Source organism: Canis aureus, chromosome 3, assembly GCF_053574225.1.
Source record: "Canis aureus isolate CA01 chromosome 3, VMU_Caureus_v.1.0, whole genome shotgun sequence".
NCBI lineage: Eukaryota > Metazoa > Chordata > Mammalia > Carnivora > Canidae > Canis > Canis aureus.
Window position 1 is genome coordinate 53,268,860 of NC_135613.1, and position 21,642 is coordinate 53,290,501.

Below are 21,642 nucleotides of genomic sequence, written 5' to 3' on the forward strand. Positions count from 1 at the left end.
ACATATAGACACAAGTATCCCTATCCTTATAAAACATACACATTGAATAAAAATAAATATATACATAAATACATTTTTAAATTATACATACACACATAATTTTGTCCTGGGGTATTTCCTGGACTTTACCTTCCAACCCTCTCTTTGAATTTTATATCAATGATACATAGAGCTCTTTATAATTCTCTGATAGTTCTTTTTATTATTTTTTTGGAGCATTTCCTTCCCTTTTCATAGGTATTTCTTATTTCATAAGAAGATTCTCTTAATTTTTTTTAAAGGATACTAATTAGAACTTTCAAAATGTTCTCTTCCTTATTCACATCAGAGTCAGCTGCTGTGTGCATGTGCACGTGTGTGTGTGTGTGTGGGGGGGGGTGTCTGTGTCTGCCTTTGTCTCTTGAGCTGTTGCTTTTCCCAGGATCTGGTGAGCCTCAGGTTTAAATGAAGAGCTGCACTGCATTTTCCAGGAGGCAGGGATGGGTGGATATACCCACGGTGCCTCTCCAGGATGAGAGCGCATGCATGTGGACAGACGTTGGACTATGTTCTTTCACTTGTGGGTGAGTCAGCAAGTGACTGGCCTCCAGGCTGGGGGGTCCCAAATAGACCAGATGGGCTATAAACTGAAACACCAATACTCCAAGAGCAGTCATGCCTGCACCCACAAAGAGTTTATTAGATTGTCTTAAACTTTTCTTTCTTGCTGCAGGTTAAAGACCTGGCTGTACATGCTCTGTCTTCGTAGCAATTTGAGACCAAAATGGGGAGCAGGGCAATGTGTGTTTGGGCACCTGTGTGGCTCAGTGGTTGAGCATCTGCCTTTGGCTCAGGGTGTGATCCTGGGGTCCTGGGATCAAGTCCCACATCAGGCTCCCCACAGGGAGCCTGCTTCTCCCTCTGCCTGTGTCTCTACCTCTCTCTGTGTGCTCTCATGAATAAATAAATAAAATCTTAAAAAAAAAAAAAAAAGGAGACAAGAATATAGGGAGTCAGGTGGAAAAATTACAGGGTAAACTGACTTAATGATCTCCCCCTTGGCCATTTCCAGTTCTCTTTCTCTCCCCTGCCCTCCTTCACTACCAACTCCAAGGCTAAGGCATCACCAGGGTTCAGTGGGGCAGACTGGCTACCTCCAGGGCCCTCCTCTCCTGAAGCCCCTTCTAAGTGGATTCTGGCCCTCCTACCATGCGGGATCTGTCAACCCATTTTCATCCTCTTTCCAGGAACTGACTGAACTCTCCCCTTCCAGTTTCTACACTTCAAATTCCTTTTTCTCAAAAGATGAATTTATAGTATTGCTTTTAGGGATCTCAGAATGACACCTGAAAGCAGAGCCTCACTAGGCGTTTCTGATGAACTTTGAGGAGGTCAGATAGACAGCACGAATGAAAAGCCAGTAGAAAACACCATCTGTCCCAAGAGCCTTTAACAGGGAGTATCTGTCTTAGCAGAGGAGCAGAAAGCAGTCATGAAAGGAGAGAGAGAAAGGAGGACACAGAATGTGCACCAACTGACAAACAAATAGGAAAGGTAAGATTCTGAGTAGGAAAAAAATGCAGAAAATGGGGAGGTAGGGTCACGTTGCCTTAGCAGACCAGAGTGTCTGGGAGGATGTGGGCTGTTCTGATGGCAAGTCCTCAGCCCCAGTGTCTTGGATATCAGGAGCCTCGTTTGGGTTTAACTGCCCTCCAGAGAAGGGGCATCTCTTAGGATTGGAGCCTTTAAGAGGAAAGCACTCAGTCTGGCATTCAAGGCCCTTTATATCATGGTCCCATATTACCCTTTGAGTCCTATTGTTCACTCCCTGCCCCCATACCTTTCTCCCTAGCAATGCTGGATTTCTTGTTGCTGCATGAACAATCTCTGTGTTTCTCCATCCAACTCTTCACCAACCCTTGGCCTCTACCTAGAAGGCCCTCAAGTCCATCTCTACCTTGACAAAGTCTATCCTCTGCACTTGGGAGGAGGGAGGCTGGGTGTGGGGATGGTGGACAGGCAAAACCAATCAGAGCTGGGAAGGACCAGGTCAACATTTTCCTCTGTGAAATGGAAGCTCAGAGCTAGAAGCAGAAGCTGATTTGCATACAGCCAGGGCTTAATCTCAACCGACTGTATTGTATTACATTCTAGAAAGGCCTCCCAGAGTGGTATAGAAGGAATGTGCCCCCCAGCTGGTAACCTCCTCAAGGGGGAGCAAGTTGTCTCTCATGAAATGCTCAGTGGAGTATCCTGTAGAAGTAGTGGTGGCCATTGTCCTCATCTATAAAGTGCCTCATCTGCTCCATTGACCTCACGGGTTGTGGGGAGTTCAGACAGGATACATAACATAAAGGCAGTTGTGAACTTCTATGGTGGTGTTCGTAGGATCCCCAAAGGTATTACTGCACAGGAAAAAAATCTATCCATGTCCTCTGTACATCTCGGGGTGGGGAATGTTATTCTGCCTACCGCCCTCAGGTTTTCTTGTGAGAAAAACTTGTCCTTGATCACTTCAAAATGTTTACAAGATCAGAAAAATGCGTAAGAACCAACATGGCTTCCATATTGTACCACTGTCAGTTCTCTCTAATCATATCTGAAGTAATTCACAGGAAAAAAAATATGTGCTAGAGCAGAATGGACTGGGACTTAGTTCTCTATTGGATCATGAGCTTTCTGATGGTAGGGGTGCCATCTTTCCCTTGTATTCCCCACCACACATTCCCCATTGTGGGTGCCCCAGTAAAGAGCTCTTGAAATGAATTATTACTAGGTAGATACATATTTATATATCTAAAGCAATCCTTTGGATTAAGGATGACCCATTATCCAAGAAAATCATTAAAGGACAAAAAAATCTTGAGAGGGAAACCCCCAAATACCTTGAGTACAAAGCTGTCCTCAGCCTGGAGCTTCAGGTCCACCACCGCCTTCCTAACCAACGCTTCAAAGTTGAGGTCTCTCCTCCGAGGGACATCCAGGGCAGGAAAGAGGTCCCCAATCAGGCCCATGAACACTGGTATGTCATCGGTCACGATCTTGGGGATGTTGAAATCTCGCAAGGAGCGCATCAGGACTTGGTCCTCAGGGCGGTCAGGGTCTCCTCGCTTCAGGGATCCTGCCACCACCAACACAGACTTGATGGCCCGCAGGCCCCAGTCATAGTGATCCTGGAAGGTGGCACAGGTCAGGCAGGTGTGCTGAACATCACATGCTAGTGTTTATAAAATTATGGTTAGGTTGGGGATGCCTGGGTGGCTCAGCAGTTGAGCTTCTGGCTTTGGGTCAGGTCATGATCCCAGGGTCCTGGGATTGAGCCCTACTTCAGGCTCCCTACTTAGAGCCTGCTTCTCCCTCTGCCTGTGTCTCTGCTTCTCTCTGTGTCTCCCATGAATAAATAAATAAAATATTTTAAAAAATTATAGGCAGGCCCCTTTTGAGGCCAAGCTGGAAGCTCAGGAAAGGACCAATGACACGGAAGGTCGTAGTCATAGATTCCAGCTCTTGGTCTGGCATTAGCTACTTTTCTAACTCTGATGACAACAAAGCAGCCCCAGAGCATACAGGGGGCTGGGAGCCAGGGAAACCAAAAAGAACCACTTTCAATGTGTCTGGCTACTCCTTGCTCATTTAGAGAGTGGAAGGGTATCTAGGGGGAAGCCACGTTAGCTCTTAGAGATGGTCGAGGCTGAGCTCACATGCTCTACACCCAGGAGGCCTTCAGACTCTCTGAGAAAAATAGTTAAAGAATAATTACTAGTAGCAGGGTGCCTGGGTTGCTCAGTTGGTTAAGTGTCTGCCTTCTGCTTGGGTCATGATCCTGGAATTCCGGGATTGAGCCCCATGTTGGGCTCTCTGCCCAGTGGGGAGTCTGCTACTCCCTCTCTCTCTCAAAAAAATAAATAAATAAAAAATCTTTAAAAAGAAGAATTACTAGTAGCAACTCGTAAAGGCAGTTCCAGGAGTTTAAGCAAGAGGCAGGGGTGCTTAGATATAAAGTGGTAGGAAGAAAATGAGATGGATTTGAGAGATATCCAGAGGGTGAAACGAATAAGAGTTCATCCACGATTAGACATAGGGCTGCAGGGGTGAGGATCAGCTGGGAGATGGGCTTTAGATGCTGAGCTGGAGCTGCTTTTCCTGCACTCAGGGGGAGCTGTGGTATAGCTGCTGAACATACAGGTTTAGAGTTCAGAAGAGAGGTTCAGGATGGATTTGTGAGTGTCAGTCTCTGGCCGGGAAGTCAGTGGTGGTGGGGAACCGACCGATAATACAATGAACAAGGGGTCTGGGAAGCAAGGAGAAACAGGAGAGGTTTTTAAAGAAATCCACCTGGGACAGATTTTATAGGGCTGAGTGCACCCATGCTATGGCAGCAAAGGTAGTCCTAGTAAGAGAGCCCCGAAGGGAGGAGAAGCTTTAAATTCGGAGCTTTTACTATTCTTATGGGCACACTGACTCTCTGTGAGAAGGCTTTCATGTCTCCCTACTACACTGGGCAGAGCGGGGCAATTACACCTGACAGGTGGTCTGGCCAAACTAGAGAGAGTACCTGTTTAGAGAGCAGCTCTTTGCACAACTGGTAAAGGGTGATGAACTTTCTGGCTAATGATCGTGCTTCAATGAATCCTTCTGCCACCAGCATGATCTCGCAGATCAACTCAAAGTCTGGAACCACCATTGCACAAGGCCTGTGAATGGGGAAACAGAGGGTCAGGATGGTTTCCCAACCACAGTCGAAGGGGTGGGGGTGCTTGGAGGACAAGTGACCCTGGCTGAGATCATGGACAGAGGCATCTGTGAGTATAAACACTCAGCCCTTACCAATAGTTTCATCTAAGATTTCTAATTCAGGGATGAGTTGACAAAGGATAAAAGACATGAACTTTCTTGACCAAGGTGACGGATGATGGTAGCAGGAAGGGGCAGGGGTGGGGTTACAGCTCATCTTGTAACACAGGCATGGCTTGGTCAAGCTTTAGTAAGTAGTAATTTATTCAGTCAGTTCCTTATATAATAGATTAGGGGCTAAGGTTGAGGAATTGGGTCTCTCCTGGGGTCTACAAGGATCTACTCCTCATTTTCAAAACGTATGTCTCCTCCAAGCCTATACACTTGGGGCTCATTCTGTGCTTATGCGCATAAAAATATAAATAAATATCTAACGCTGAGGTCTAAAGTAAATACCTATTAACCCCATCTTGCCACAAAATGCATATATGAGGGGTGCCTGGGTGGCTCAGTTGGTTAAGTGGCTGACTCTTCGTTTCTGTTCAGGTCCTAATGTCAGCATCAGGTGATTGAGCCCCACCCTCAGGCTCCATGCTCAGCACAGAGTCTGTTTGGAATTCTCTCTCTCCCTCTCCTTCTGTTCCTCTCCCTGCCCATTCTTAGACGAGCGCTCTCTCTCTCTCTCTTTCTCTCTCTCTCTCTTTCTCTCCCTCTCTCTAAGATAAATAAATAAAATCTTGTTAAAAATGTCATATATGGGAATACAGAGGGGAATTTTTATCTATAAGGATTTACTGTGACTTCCCCCCCATAGCCTAGAAACATTTGATTTTTAAATTACATATTTTTAAAATTAATTTATTAAGTCTATAACAGGAGCCTAAGGTTGTTTACATTTCTTTAACCACATTTTCCCTACACCAATGCAAAATTTTCAAAAGCATATCATTCAAGAACATTTTTCCTCTAAATTTGACAGCGTATTCAAATTCAAAGGAGCAACCACACACTTAGAATCTCAATTATTTTGCAACCTGAACTAAGGTTAAGTATGCATTCATACAACAGAATGCAATAGGGCCATGGAAAATAATGCTATGGAAGGAAACTATTTTGTGGCATGGGGAAAATATTCGTTAACAAAGGCAGGATACTAATTTATATAGAGTCTTATGCCAAGTGTGACAAAGAGATACCCTGCCCACCAGATATTGGAAGGGAGAATGCCAAAAGGTTGTAACTATCTCTGGATGACAGCATTCAAACAAGAGGAGCAGAGGTTCTGGAGGTGGACTGTCTGGGCTCTAACCCCTGTTCTGTGGCTCGCTACTTGGTCTGCGAGCGAACCTAGTGACTACGGTTCCCACCCTGGGCAATTTGCTGCCCTATTTTCTCCCTGCACAAAGGGTGATACTAGTAGCACTCACCTCACTGGGTTTTGTGAAAATGAAGTAACAAAGTAGATGTTTGTATTTATTGTTTTTTTTTACAAATATTTTTCTCCCTCCCCTCCCAATTTTCTGGATAAATGTTCCCTTTAAATTTGGGGTAGGGGGGTGGTGTGGAAATGTAGAGTTGTTCTTACCAGGGTGATAATCCACTTGCGTAATTGTTTGTAAATGCAAGGCTCACTTAATAAATACTTTGTGCAAGCCATGAGCAAGTGATATTCCATGCCACCCTTTCAGGCAGCCTGGTGATGTTCCAATAAGCTCTTGGCTAACATGGGCACTGGCCTGGGTGGGGGTGGGGAGTATGTCCACACCACTCCTGTGACGCAGGAATTTGCCACCGCATAAGTGCACAGGGACCGGACTGAGGGACGAAATGCACAGGGACCTCTCTAGGGGGCTCCTGGACTTCACGTCCCCAACAGAGCAAGGGCTCTGGCTCCCAAGAGGAAGCTGACCTCTGTGTCACAGCTCCTGAGGCCTCTCTGTCTTAGATGACGATCCAGGAGGCGGAAAAAATCAGAAACCACGAGGTACCTTTTTTGGTTGGGCTGAAATCTCTTTCCTGAGAAAAAGAACGGAGACTCCCTCCAGCCCCTTCTAGAAAATGGATTTGTGTTTTCTTATCACGGTAAAAAAGATGTAAAAGCATGGCAATATCCACTGGTGGCAAAGGTGAAATAAAAGAGGTGTTCTTGTGCATGGCTACTAGGAGCGTAACTTGGCACTAGTCTTTGTAGAAAGCAATTTGTCAGTGTGTATCAGGAGCCTTAAAAAGTACCTCCCACAGAACGTAAAGACTGCTAACTCTGGGAAACGAACTAGGGGTGGTAGAAGGGGAGGAGGGCGGGGGGTGGGAGTGAATGGGTGACGGGCACTAGGGGTTATTCTGTATGTTAGTAAATTGAACACCAATAAAAAATAAATTAAAAAAAAAAAAAAGTGCCTCCCTGTTAACTCAGTGATTCCACTTCTGGGCAGCTAGCCAAAGAAAATAACTATGCATAGAGAAAAAAAAAAACTTATGTACATAACTATGCATAGAGAAAAAAAAAACTTATGTACAAAGATGTATATTACAGCATTATGTGTAAATTTATTTTAAATGTTAGAAGCATTCTTAATATTTAAATATGGGGGACCACTTAGTGATACCTGATACCATGGACTGCGCACTTGGTATAATAAAACGTAGTCATGAAATGAAATTTCTTATGAATATCTAACAGAAGAGATGATTTATGATAAGATTATGATAGAGTATGAAATGGCAAAAAAACAATAGGAAGTGTGTGTAGACCACAAATGCATGACTTTAAAATACTCATATAGAGGAAAGCAGAATACAACAGAGCAAGAAATAATTTTACTGGTGATAACGTTAAAGGTGGTTTTATAAACTCTACTTTTTTATATGTTATAAATTTCTTCCAATATGTGTGCCATACATTTTCAGTGGAGAAAAACAGAAGAGGCTTCTCTCTGGGGCCCTTGCATGGGGCAGAGCTGATGCTCACCTGAAAAGAGCCTTGAGATTCTCTGGAAGTTCCGTGCGGCCAGCGTAACCCGGGTTCATGGTGATGAAGATCCCCACCGAAGGTTCCAGGCTAATCTCCTCCCCAAGGAAGTTGAATCGTTGTTTCTTATCTCGGATTGCATCTTGAATGCTTTTTACCTGGTGAATGAGTCAACAGAAAAGGTCTCCACTGTGCTCCGGGGGTGGGGTGGTAGATAAGGCTGGGAAGCATGGTTATGCCCAGTGCAGACACCTGCTCTGTGGCCCCTTTCACTGACGGATGGGCACAGTGACTGCACCCTGGACCCTCTGCTAATGAGCATGGGGTGCCCGTCTGAAAGAAATCTGGTCTCCCATGCCCATGTTTATAACAGCAGTGAAGGGGTCAGGCGTGAACAGCGAACAGGTGTCTAACCCCACTGACCTCCCACCAGGCACCGTTCTGAGTGTTTCTACATGTTAATTCATTTGCTCTTCACCATAACCCTTGAAGCCCATTTCTCTATGATGAAACAGAAGCACTGAGTGGCTGGGTAGCTTGCCTGACCTTGCTCAGGTCCTAAGTGGTGGGTTCTGGACTTGAATCCAGGCAACTTGGCTACTGCATGATGGATAGAACACCAGGACCTACCCCCTAGGCTGGTTCTAAGGATTAAATGAAAGAAAGCCTATGAAAAGCTGAGCACACATAAAATGCTTAAAAACAGCAGCTAACACAGAAATCGTTACTGTGGTCCTCAGCCTGGCTTACTTCCTCAGGCTACGTCTCTAGAACACATGGCATAATCACAGCTCACCCCTTTAAAGATTGCACATCCTTAAATGGCAAAGCGAGACTGGAGCCACATCCCCAAGGGCTATGAGTACCTTTCAAAAGTCAGACTTTTGTCTTAAAGGTGTGGATTTAAGCTGAAGCTTGACCTGGTCAGCTCTACATTCTAGAATGCTCTTACAGCAGTGAGGAGAGGGACAGAAACGAAATCCCCATTTTCACACATGGTGCTTTGGAAAGGCATGTGCAACAATGATGAGCGACAGCAAGAGTGAAGATAAGAGGGGCACGCTTGTTCAGGGAGGCCCCAGAGTGTATCTGAGTATCTCTAGCCATTCGGGGCTCCTGAAAGCCGAGGGTCTTGAAAGAGCTCCAATCATGTTGCCATGGGCAGGTGTTTAGAATAGTTGAGGGTTCTGTGCAGATTGGGCTGTAGGGGTGTGTGTGACAGAGAGGGACAGATATAAACAGAGAAGGACAGACAGAGCTGGAGGATTTATGAGACATACAGACATGGAGAGACAGCAGGAACCTAAGTAAAAGAGAAAGACACCAGGCAGCTGGACCATCCTCCATGGAGTGGGGCTCTCCCCAGCACCTGGCAGGGCAGCACCCACCAGAATGGGTGACAGGTCTACAGGTTGACAGGTGAATGAGGATTCAGCTCCTTTCTCAAAGTGAAGCTCTAAAGACCAAATGCATTTGAGCTCATGGAGTTAGAGACTAAAATTTCTTTTCTGCATAGAGAATGGCAATGCTGTGTGTCAGAGGTGATCTCCAGCACGGCACGCACAGCGGTGCTCACAGGGCAGCCCCGCATAGCACCTCCTGCCTCCCCATCACCCCCCAGCTTATGAGGGTGGTGAGGAAGGGGCTCTCCCCAATGGTCCCAGTCCTCCCATCTATAAAATACACCAAACGCTCATCACCATCTTATAAGGTGGGGAAGGGAGTTTCATTGCCATTTACTGATTGCTTTGATACCCTTGGGCGAAGGCCAGAGCCCAGGACCGTTTTGCTTCCCTCCTGTAGGATCTGAGGCCTCTGTCCTCCCATGTAAAAGTCTGTAGGGGGTGCTCCTGAGGCAGAGTATGGAGCAGATGCAAGGCCACAGTTAACGCTGGGGCATCAGTGCTAGTAGCAGGCTCTGTGAGCAGGGGGCTCTCCTGGGACAGGACAGAAGACTGTGTGCCTGGCACCTTCTCATCACCTTAGTGGCAATCAGGGTCCATGGGGATGAGTCACTGCAATGCAGCGGGTGGGGTCCAGGAGGCCCCAGTAAAGTCCAGAGGTCCTTCAGGATGTTGGGAAGAGGCAAGAGAAGCAGGTGGGCTGGGATCACATGGATTACACCGCAAGCCCAGCAAGGGGGATTCTCAAACACAGGTAGGCATAAACGGATACCAAAGGGGCCAGGTCCACTCTTCACTCAAGGGGGTCCATTATTTCTCTGCTAAAAACTCATCACTTTAAAAGATTTTAAACCCACAGGGAATAACAAAAAGAAAAAGAATAAATGACGTTTACCGACCACTTGGTATGTACCAGGCACTTCTCTGAGTATTTTAGGTGAGTCATCCCATCCTGTGAAGTCCTCTCAGTAACTGTACGAGATGGGCAGATCCTTATTTTATAGATAGGGAAACTGAGCCAGAGGCAGTTAAGAAGCTGTGCTGCAGTTATGCAAGATGCCAGGTTTAGGGAGGCTACGACAGGGGTATGTGGGGACTCTATGCTATTTCTGTAATTTTTCTATAAGTCTAAAATTGTTAAAAATAAAAAGTTGCAAGAGAAAAAAAAAGAAACTTGCCAGCTGTCTAACAGTTGGTAAGTGGGGCAACCCAAGTTACCAACCAGGCAATCTGGTGCCAAAGCACATGCTCTTATTAGCCACTTCCCCAAACCTCCTTTTACCAGGACACTGTGCCAGCCACATGGCTCCTCATCGAATATATACCTTTCAGGGGAATTTTGTTTTACTCTAAAAATAATCATGTTATAATTTAGAGGCATATGTTTCCACGAAGTAAGAAAAGTGTATTTGCCACTCGCTAAAGAAAACAAACAAACACAAAACGCTATGTAGAAACCGATGTTCTTGCCTGAGGGTGACTGTGTACCTGTCCTCCCCAGGGAACATCTGGCCACAGCTGGGGACATTTTTGTTGTCACAAGTAGTGCGAAATTTCTGGAATTATCAGGCTCAAGGCATTGAAAATGCCAAAGTTGGGAAAACTGTGGTCTGCAGAATGTCTTCCCAATGAGGAAATTGAAGGTAAAAAAGTATAACTGATTTGTCCACCATTCCACGGCTTGTGGCCCTGGGGCCTCCTGAATTCCCATGCAAATTCATAGCCCCCCACCCCACCCCAGATTGGATCACCCAATCAGAAATTCTGGGGTGGGGTCCAGCTAACTAGTAAGCCCTGGGATTATAGTAAGCCCTGACTAGTAAGATCTGGATATCTGCCCAGTTCAAGAACCACTGCGGTCCAGTTAATTCTTGTGTTTCTGCTCATCCTGGCTGCTGCCCAGCTGTCCCCATCAGAGCTGCATATAGGCCCCACCCCCTCAGTACACCTGCTTCCTCCACTCCCTCTGCCCCACCTACCCTGGGGAGGAGGATGTGTCTCTGTGGCCTGCTAACCTAGGCTAACCCATGCCCCACAGCCTTCCAGATGTTTCCCTCACTTGCCAGTCCCCCTCTTAGCTCCAGTTCTCAGCATTTGCTGGACATGAGAGCCACATGGACGTGGTTCTTTCAAAACAAAAGTGTTTCTCTTTTCAAAACCAAACCTGATGCTTAGGTCCTGTCCCAGACCAATGAAACCAGAATCTTTGGGGGTGGAGACAGTGTGTTTGTGCATTGCTATGGGCACTTCTACTGTGTCACCAGGGTTGAGGAGCTGGAACCAAGGGCAGCATGTCCCTAAATTTAGTACGAAACCCAGGGGATTGTGCAGAAATGCAGACTGTGTCACAGCAGGGCTCTGGTGGGTCTGGATCTGCATTTCTAACAGGCTCCCCGGGGAAGTTGAGGCTGCTGGCCCATTAAGTGCCCCAGCCAAGAGACCTGACTGCCCCCTTCCCATTTCAGGACCCTCCACTGGCCCTTAGCCAGATGGGCTCACTTGCCCTTCCAGCGCCACAGTCTTAATCATCCCTCTCTCAGGGAGCTCGCTTTCTGCCTGATTCTTTAGATGGGTGGGTAGGTTTTACCTCTATCTCAGGCCAGCCCCATATCCTGCACAAGCCACGGTGTGCCTGTCTGACCATGAGAGCCCAATGGGGTATCTTAAGAATGAGGCCTTTCTCTTCCAAGACTGGAAACTGGTGAACACAGAGGGCTCCAGCCCTACGTCTTCCCGCCCAGGCTGGGGCCTTGTATCAGACACACTCATGAAGGGTAACAGTCATAGCATCTTTCTTGTAGGTGATAGGTTTTAAAGAGGTCATCGGCTAGCTCTGAGCTACCTGAACCCACTCAGCTTTTTCCTCCATGCCCCTTATGTTCTAGGGAAGTAAGTCCACTCTGTGGTCCAGACTTTGCCCCCAAATGCCATGTGTTATTAAAATCCTGCCTGGCTCACTCCATGCTGCTCTCTGCAAAAAGCAGATTGGAATCCTGCCTTCAGGAAGTGCAACCCACTCACCACTTTTTACATTAAAAAAAAATTTCCGTGTTTTTACCTTAGACCTTACGCTCCTCTATAAAGGGTGTTACGTGGGAAGCTCCCTTGGTTCTGAGACTCTAGCATTTGGCACTCTGAGTCCTTGGAACACTGCTATGGTGACCTCCCAAGACCTTGCTAACCGATCTGCTGCTTCTAGCTGCTTCCTGCCTCGGCCCAGCACCCTTGTGCCATGGGGAAGGAAGGCACATGGCAGAAATGCCTGGCCAGGGAGGCTGGAGGGAGAAGGTGGTGGAGTGTGTCCTGCTGACACATGCCCTTGGGCCCAAAGGCCTAGTGAGCTGATTGCAATGGTATTGGCAAAATTCTGGGGGAGGGGGAAGACTAAGTAGTACTTCATACATCTTTAAAATAGCAGAGTAATTGCTCTTGGAATTGTCCCACTTATTCCCATCGTATATGTAATTCTGCTCAACCACTCTGACAGAGACACGAAAATACCCACCTGCAAGAACCCCGGAGCACACGCACTTTTGTAGAAGTTACTGGGAGAGGAACCCAGACAGGCAAGGAGCCGGGAGGAGGAGAGGGGATGACGAGGGAGAGTCACAGCTGGTATGGCTTTGGAACCAATATGCCAGCCTGGATGGCTGTGTGAATAATATTTTTTTTTTTTTTAGCTGTGTGAATAATTAAGTGTAATTTTCTCCTTGGGTGGGTATAGGATTTTAAGTGGAACAGACTCAGATTCTGCCCCGACTATTGTCAGACCACTTGTTTGAAACGATCTCTCCTACGGGTATGCTCCTAGCCTGGAGTGTGAAAGCACCAGGGAATTCTGGATTGAATTTATTTCATTTAATTCCAGAAGCAAAAAGGAACTGACCTTGCAGAACCTGCTAGGACATCCTATTGGGCAGCTTCAAAATAAGGCGAATTCACATTGTTTATCTATTGTGCACTGGGGACAATGGCTATTGAATACTGCCTCGTCAATTAAGACACTAAGTTTGGGAAGATGGTCTGAGGTTGGGCCAGCTGAGGAGTGAAGGGTGTTGAGGAGGGTGGTGAGACCTGGGTGTGGACCCTCTTTCCCTGCCCCATGTCTCCTGGTCTTCCACTGCCCTTCAACCTGTGTTCTGCAGTGCTCAGGTAATAATAACAGTAACCACCACCACCATCATCATCATGACCATCATCATTACCACCACCATCATGGTCCCCATCATCATCATGGCCACCATCACCATCATCTTATCACCACTATTTTCATACCATCATCATCACCACCATGACCATCATCACCATGACCATCATTATCATGACCATTATCACCACCAATATAACCAACAGCACTACCACCCCCATCACCACTAACATCACCACCACCACTACTACCACCACCACAATCACCACCATTACCGCCACCACAATCATCATAGAGACTAATATTTATCGCATGCCTACTAGCTGTAGGGCTTTAAATGCTCCACATGTATTAACTTATTAAATAATTATTACAACCGCATCTAGTAGGTACTATTATTAACCCTCTTTAGAGATGTGGGACTTGAGATATGGACTCACCCAAAGTCACACAGCTGGTAAGTGGCAGAACCAGAGTTGAACACTGGCTGTGTGGTTTCAGACATGACCTACACACATGACCACTTCCCCACCCCCTTGCAGGGTTCACCCCACCCTACAAGAACCTGTTTCTTTGAAGATCCCAGTTGCATATGGGATTGCTCCTATAATCTCTGGAGCCCAAGATGAACTCTATGCTGATCCTACTTGGCTCTCACTGCTTCCTGCTGCCTCTTCCCCAGGCTCCTTGGAGGGACACCGTGAAATGGCCCTTTGGCAACCCCACAGCACTGAGCACTGTATTGGGTCCACCATAAGTGGTCCTGGATTTCAGCAAGGGCAGTCATGCCAGTGCAACCTGGCTGGTGAGGACAAGAAAAGCCCTCTGCAATCTGGGGCCAGTAGCCAGAAAAGAAGATGCAGAAACTCCTAACAGCAGAGATGAAAGAGCAGGACTTTATAGCATGTAGAATAACAGAAGATGGTGGGCAAGAAGTAGAAAAGATGGGTGGTATATGAACTGTCAGGTATCTGCAGTGGAAGAAACAAGGAGGAAACTCCAGGTACAAAATATAATTATAATTATAATCCCAATATCCGAGGCTACAAAGAGCTTATGCTTCTGTCCCAACTCTCAGAACCATCCTAGGCCTAGAATTAGTACTCTGAGAAAGCTCTATTTTATTCCTGTTACTCCACACCTTCTTTCCCCAAATTCACACAGACCTGGAAGAGGCATTAATCCTGGTTCTTCTAAATTATGAAGTGACCACACAGAGGTGAAGCAGTCAGTGGCATGCTTTTTGGTCCAGCTCCCAAGTTGTTTCCTTTCGTTTTGTTTTTTAATGAGTTGCCAACTTTCAGAAACCTGGAGTTTTTTTTTTTTAAGATTTTATTTATTTATTCATGAGATACACAGAGAGAGAGAGAGAGAGAGAGGCAGAGACACAGGCAGAGGGAGAATCTGGCCCGATGCAGGAAGCCCGACGTGGGACTCGATCCTGGGTCTCCAGGATCACACCCTGGGGTGAAGGCGTCGCTAAACCGCTGAGCCACGCGGGCTGCCCTGGAGTTTTTTAAATAAAAATCTGGACTTTCAGCTTCTCTTTAAAATTCAAAAAATCTGGCAACACTGACATATTCTGACAAGGCAGAGGCGTGCTGGTAAATGTTTAAGAACCAGCTCACCGGGAAAACAAAATGCCCCTGATTTGTAGGATTTGCCACTTTCTGCTGGGAAAATGCTCCCATCACTGCTGATTTTAAGCCACCGATGTGAGAGCACTGAAATGCTCGCAATCAGCTCCCATGAACCATGCTAGTCAAAGGTTTCCAAGGGAGTGTTCCGGCCACCTATTCAATTTACTGCTGCTACCAACTCCTATCGAATCAAATAATCCAAAAGAGGGAAAACCATACCTCACCATTGGGAATGAGAGAAGGACCCACAGTTTTGTAACTTGTGAGGGCTTCGCCAAGAAGCAGTCCAGACAAGAATCCATGAATGAGAGCACCAATCAGCTGCCCATCACAAGGGATGGAAGGCCTGACTACCTTGGGGGGAGGGCAAAGTGAAGGGACCCTGCAAAGCCTCCCAGCCACTTATGGCTCCCAGTGCCAAGTGGAGGTGAAGGTGAGCCATGGAATCGGTAGATGGGGATCCCTGGGTGGCACAGCGGTTTGGAGCCTGCCTGTGGCCCAGGGCGCGATCTTGGAGACCCGGGATCGAATCCCACGTCGGGCTCTCAGTGCATGGAGCCTGCTTCTCCCTCTGCCTGTGTCTCTGCCTCTCTCTCTCTCTCTGAGATTATCATAAATAAAAAAAAAAAAAAAAAAAAGGAATCGGTAGATGGTGTGAGCTCTGCCACTGTGCCACCTCGGGGTGGCTTCAGCACCTGCTCACGGCTCCAAGTCCAGCCTGCATGGACAGAGACAGCATGTTGCATGGGGACATTATGTTGCATGGGGACAGCATGCTGGGGGGTGGTGGATAGAGGCTAGCTCCTGCCCCGTATGCACAGGCCAGCGGGAGGGGAAGAATGCTCCTTCGGCCAGTTTCCCCACCGAGGACCACCCTCCATCTGCAGCAACTCCCACTTCCCCCCCTCTGCTGCCCTTACCCTTAGAAAAATGTCAGTGGAGCTAAAATTTTGCCTTGGCCATTCATTTGGGCCTGAAGACTTTAAACCAAAGCCTAGGGGAACCAAGGAGTCCCTCATAGCTCTGCTTTTCTTTTTCTGTACTGTATACATCCTGCTCTGGAAATAAAGGCAAATGACAGGAGGAAAATTATATGCTTAGGCCACATGGAGCCCAGGCACAACCTGGGAGCACCAGTCATGCCAGCATCCCAGGCGCCATCACCACATGGCTTCCTTCACCGCTTGGTTCCCTTATGTTGGCTTTGTCTTGTTGAGGTGGTGGAGTGGGTGGGCTCTGAAACGACAGGCTCCTTGGCGGGAAAGAGGAGCACCCAGTTTACTGGAAGGAGCACAGAACGGGTGCTGGCAAAGGCTGTGCTTCACCAGGGTGATTGAGGCGCCTTGGGGGAGGCCATGGGGCTCGCACTGAGGCCGTGGCCCCAGTCAGGACCCCTGTGAGAGACCCCTGACATCCTGCAGCCACTGACTTTCCCCACTGCTCAGCCCCTCTTTAAAACCATTGCCAAGCAGAGGGCAATTTCCCCTTCAGAAACATGCAGGGGCTCTCTGCCCCCCAAAGTAGGTACAACACACATCACAACATTAGAGCCCATCTACCTCTCTGGCCTGATTTTCTTCTCTAGCAGTTTATCCCTTAGACACCAGTATCTGTGTCTATACACGCCCCTGGTTGTATGGGAGAGGGTGCTGGGTTCAAGGCCCAACCTCACCGCTTGCCAACATGTCCTTGGACAAATGACTTTCCTCAGCTGGTCTTTGGGAGCTGGTACAGAACAGACTTTCAACAGAGGTTTGCTCACTTTTCCCTACAGATCCCTCTTTCCACTTGCTTCCTCTGTCTATAAGACCCTTCCCCTTAATCCAGATCATCTCCATCTAATTTTTTAGGTCTAGCTTCAAGATGGCACATCTAGCAGCCTTGCCCTGTACTGTGAGTCAGGAATCTGATCCCTTCTAAAGCCCTCAAGAGTGCTTGTGCCCGTCTCAAGAACTAAAGTTGTTTTATGAAGTTAGGGATCTGCCCTAATCAACCAGGGACACTTCACCCTGGTTCTGAGCTTAGCACTCACTCTGCTGTAGGTGCTCAATAGATGAGATGCTTTCTGGAGAAGTTGGAAGACAAGCGGCATGTTTATGTAAATGTGATCCGAACATGACTTCCTTCTATCAGCAACATTCACCCTGTGATCCTCACTTTACTGAGCTTATCATCACATGGTGAAGTCATTTCCCATCCTTTGCATGAGAGATCCTACCTTTGTATGATGAGATGAATTGGCCCAAAGGAAGTAGAGCAGCTTTCCCAGGCTCTATTACAAAAGGGAAGACCTTTCCAAAGTCCATGGCCTTTCCAAGAAGCCAGGCTCTGCTATCTGCCTTGATCCTCCCCTCGCCCACAGGAAGCAGGTGGGACAGGTCACGGAGGAGGAAATGGAGTCCACAGCCAGTGAATGGATTCACCTTGGTAGGGACTCATGGGATCCCCATATCCTGCCCCGGGGCCAATTCTAAAGAACAGAGGAAGGGGCTTGACGTCCAAGTGGGAAGGGAGACACAAAAGTGGACGAGCAGAGGTTGAGAGCAAGAGGATGTAGATTGCCACAGTGCTTGGGGAGATGATCACAGGCCTCCCACCAACTTGTGGCCCCCATACCTGCATGGCTACCACCGACAAGACTTCCACAGAGATTCGGTTAAACTCATCAAAACAGCCCCAGGCACCAGTCTGAGCGAGGCCTTTGTAGATGTTGCCGCAAGACTGCAATGAAACGTATAAAGGTTAAATGACCCTCTGTGCCGGGCTCATCATCACACATGGAAATCAGCTTCCATCCTTTTTGTGAGAGATACTTCCAGTCTCCTACCGACCGCTGGTTTGAAAAACTCCTATTAAAATTTCAAGGGCAATTACATTTTTGATGGCTGAGGGTGCCAACATAAGTCATGGGATCAAACAGAACCTTTTCAAGACACTTAGACCAAAATCCCTTTAAAATGTCATTGGGCTTGTGATACTCTTGATTCTGTAGCTTTTAAAATAGCAGGAAATGAATAAAATATTGTTTTTTTGCACCATAGACCCCCCACACACACACACACAAAAGCCTTCTATTCAGCATTCGGCATGCGCTGATAGAAAAGTTTATGTCTGTATCTTCAGATCTGTGCCCAAATGCCCAGGGTGATAGGAAGCTGTAGATGGACGGGGGACATGATAAGATCTGTAGAAAGTGAATGACAGGTAAATATTTTCAAATGAGAGCAAGAAAGGAATTTTCAAAGGGAAGATGGCATATCTGTCCTAAAAATAAAAACCGCCTTGGCGTTCAACGTGAATAACTAAACCACAGAGCAAATACAGAGGGGAAGGTGACAGGGGGACACTCTCAGGGTCACTGGCAAGGAGACATCGCTGGAGTGCTGGGGAAGTGGAAAAGTCTCATTCATTTCTGTAGTGAGTGTTTGCTACCCATCAGGTGTGTGCACAGCTTGTGCGTTAGACACAGAAGGACTCAGTCTAAGAACTCCTAGCTGAGCTGTAGAGAGAAGGCATCCAGACAGAGCAGGTCAATCGCTCCATGAGCAGGAGTTCCAGTGGATAGAGTAAAAGACACAGATGTTAGGGCGTTCAGAGAGGAGCAAAGGAGAGCACTCGCTAGCAAGCAGTGTTGCCAAAGGGATGAATTTCAGACAGTATTACGACATTGACTCCCAATGTTTATTTCACAAGATGCCAAATCTGGGAGACAGTAGATGTTCCTTGAAGAGATGGCATTTGGGCCGATGAAGTTCAGGAAACACCACATCCTATAACCCTCTTTTGCTAATTTACAAAATCTATTAGAACTTTTTTTAAAAAGATTTTATTTATTTATTCATGAGAGACACAGAGAGAGAGAGAGGCAGAGAGAGACACAGGCAGAGGGAGAAGCAGGCTCGCTGCGGGGAGCCCAATGTGGGACTTGATCCTAGGACCCCAGGATCCAGGATCACACCCTGAGTTGAAGGCAGACACTCAACCACTGAACCACCCAGGTGCCCCGACATCTATTAGAACTTTAGGGGGAGGAAGGAAGAGTCCTGAACAACAAAATTCAGTCAATGTTTTATGGCCAGGATTTTTCATTTTCCTTATGTGGCTCCTGGTTTTCCCAGGATGCACGCTGGCGAACATTCGTGTCAGGGACAGAACACAGGAATAGAATTCTAAAAGATCGGACGTGCTGGTATCTCACAGGACTGTATGATACCTTCAGAACATACACTGTGGATGTTGCCTTATTAGTATCTGTATAGATAGAATGGAAGGGGGTAAGGGAAGTAAATATTGCAGGCAAAGGATGAGCAAAATCATATGTCTAGAGAAAAAATAAAGGCATCATTTGGGCTGGTGAAGTACAAAAGGAGGTTGTGGTTATAAAAAGCCTTGAATTATTAGAAGGGACTGTGAAGGTCCATGGAGGCTTGGAGCAGAGGAAAGAATGATTCAATGAACGTTTTAGGAGAACCAATCTAACATCACCTAAGCTGGCGTGGGAAAGGATGGAAGGATAAGCCCCACCTTTCATTAAGTTCCCTGAATTAATGGATTCCTCTATTCATGCTATAGTTTTCTCTATTGTTCTTGCTCTGATCTGTGTCTTCACTAGGCTGAGCCAAAGCTTTGCACAGTCCAGACAAAATACGGATAGACCCCTCTGCTCATCCTATACCCTCAGAGGAATCGATGGGGGATTGGGGTTCAGTCGTAAGTTTAGAAAGAATCGAATAAGATGGCCTTGGTGACTCCCTCACCATGGGGCCAATTCATCTATTTCTGTTTTGCATGCCAGGCCTAACTTTGAAGAAATCCTGATTATCTTCAATCAATACACCAGGTCTTCTCCATCTAAATGAGTGCATCCTCCAAAATGTCCTTCTGGGGAGAATATCCATATCAGCAATGCTGCCTTTGCTCAACTATAGAAAAATCTAGAAACTTAATCCTTGAAGGTTGAGTTTGTAGGAAAAAAATACTTTCTTCTTTTAGGCTAACTTAAAGAGAAATATTAATTTTTTTTTTTTTTTAGAGAAAGAGAGCGTGCACATGCATGCACATGCCCAAATGAGGGGGGCGTAGAGGCAGAGAGAGAATCTTAAGTAAGCTCCACACCCACCATTAAGCCTGACTCTGGCCTGGATCCCGCAACCTGAGATCATAGCTTGAGCTGAAATCAAGAGTCAGACGCTTAACTGAGTAAGCCACCCAGGTGCCCTATTTTTTTTTTTTTTTTTGAGAAGTAGTACTTTAATGTGTTCATCAATAAAAGCAACCATGATAAAATTTAGACTGTGTAGAATACGGGGAAGACAGCTGTCTGGCGTCTGAATCCTCATTTTGTTTGCTGGCTATGAGCAAACACAGTGTTTGAGATTTCTGCAACTCTTTGCACAGCAAAATTTTCTGTACAAGAGAAATTATTAAAGTTACAGCAGATGAATCTCATTTAGAGTTCTATAGGTTAGCTCGTAGTCTCTAAAATTATTTTTAAATTAAATTTATTTTGTACCCAATATACCATGATTTATAGATATAAATATTTAATCTACTTAATGCTACGGTTTTATCTTTTCCCCCACTCTAAATTTATTTACATGTCATCCTATTTCAAAAGGGACTTAAGATAGTTCACCAAAATAATACAATAGAACAAAATAAAAATAATGAAAAAGTGAGAAGATCTTATTACACTTAAAAAAAAAAGAATTTATATGACATCTAGCAGAACATTGCTAGCTAAGAAGTGACCTATGGGCTTCTTGTTTCTCTTGCTTTTCTCTATGACACAGAACCTGGAATACATTTAAAAAGTAAAAAATGGTGAGCACCTGGATGAAGAACATTGGCCTTACACTTGTCCTTTGTGGGCATCACTCGTTAGGAGTGGAGGTTAATCTATTCTGCCTTCAGAAGTCACACCTGCCCTTGGAGGATATTTTGTCTTTGTAGAAATATTGGGAAAATGCCTACTTTTCCAGAAAAGCACAAATATGACTTTTATGGGAAGATTTCATGTTAGCCACTTGGGAACCTTTCTGTGGTTCTAGGTCAAACAGAGAATGTCAGCCTTTGGATACATGCTCAGCCTCCTCATTTTACAGGTGACTAAAAGAAGCTCCCAAAGTGAAGTAACCCATCAGTGGTCACAACACTCACTGGTGGAAACTCATCTACAGTGAGGTCAATGCGCTCCAGGGATAAAAGCCTCAGGTCTCCTGGGACGGAGCGAGCAGAGACCTCTGTGCCCGGGCCTCTGGGCTGGGCCAGGATGGCATGGATGAACCTGGTCCCCAGTGCGTGCTGCCACCCAGTTCCTAGCTCCTCCTCCAGCTGAGGCTGTACCTTGTAGTCCATCTGCTCGGAGCAGTTGAACACATACACCATGACACCCAGCGCTCGGCCCAGGTCCTTGGTGGTTTCTGTTTTGCCTGTGCCTGCGGGTCCTGCTGGAGCTCCACTCATGGTCAGGTGCAGAGACTGGGTGAGGGTGATGTAGCATCTGTCAAACACAGGAGTGCATAGATCATTCCCAGGATTCCATGTGGTCCGACCAAGGACTCTGGCCCTGCTGGGTCCTGGGGAGACAGAGCTCAGGTTCCAGGCCATGGGAGACCTGACAGCTCCTGTAAAGGAAAGCCAGGGTCCCCACTCCCGTCTCTCTCCCACAGTGCTGTGGGGAGAACTCTCAGAAGGTTCATCTAATCACAATGCTCCCTAGGGGCATTGCTGGCTCTCTGCCAGGCCCCTTCTGATCTCGCCCCTGCTGAC

At 46.6% G+C, this 21,642-nt stretch overlaps 1 protein-coding gene across 1 annotated transcript in view; it reads right to left on the minus strand.

The window, feature by feature from the left end:
* DNAH9 (dynein axonemal heavy chain 9) overlaps nucleotides 1-21,642 on the minus strand; it is a 331,426-nt gene that overhangs the window by 199,705 nt on the left and 110,079 nt on the right. Inside the window, exons 27-31 of the mRNA XM_077892621.1 lie at nucleotides 21,217-21,373; nucleotides 17,488-17,592; nucleotides 7,682-7,839; nucleotides 4,535-4,673; nucleotides 2,865-3,152 (exon numbers count right to left, since the gene is read on the minus strand). Of these exons, the coding sequence (XP_077748747.1) occupies nucleotides 2,865-3,152; nucleotides 4,535-4,673; nucleotides 7,682-7,839; nucleotides 17,488-17,592; nucleotides 21,217-21,373 (847 nt within the window). The remainder of the gene's footprint in view (nucleotides 1-2,864; nucleotides 3,153-4,534; nucleotides 4,674-7,681; nucleotides 7,840-17,487; nucleotides 17,593-21,216; nucleotides 21,374-21,642) is intronic.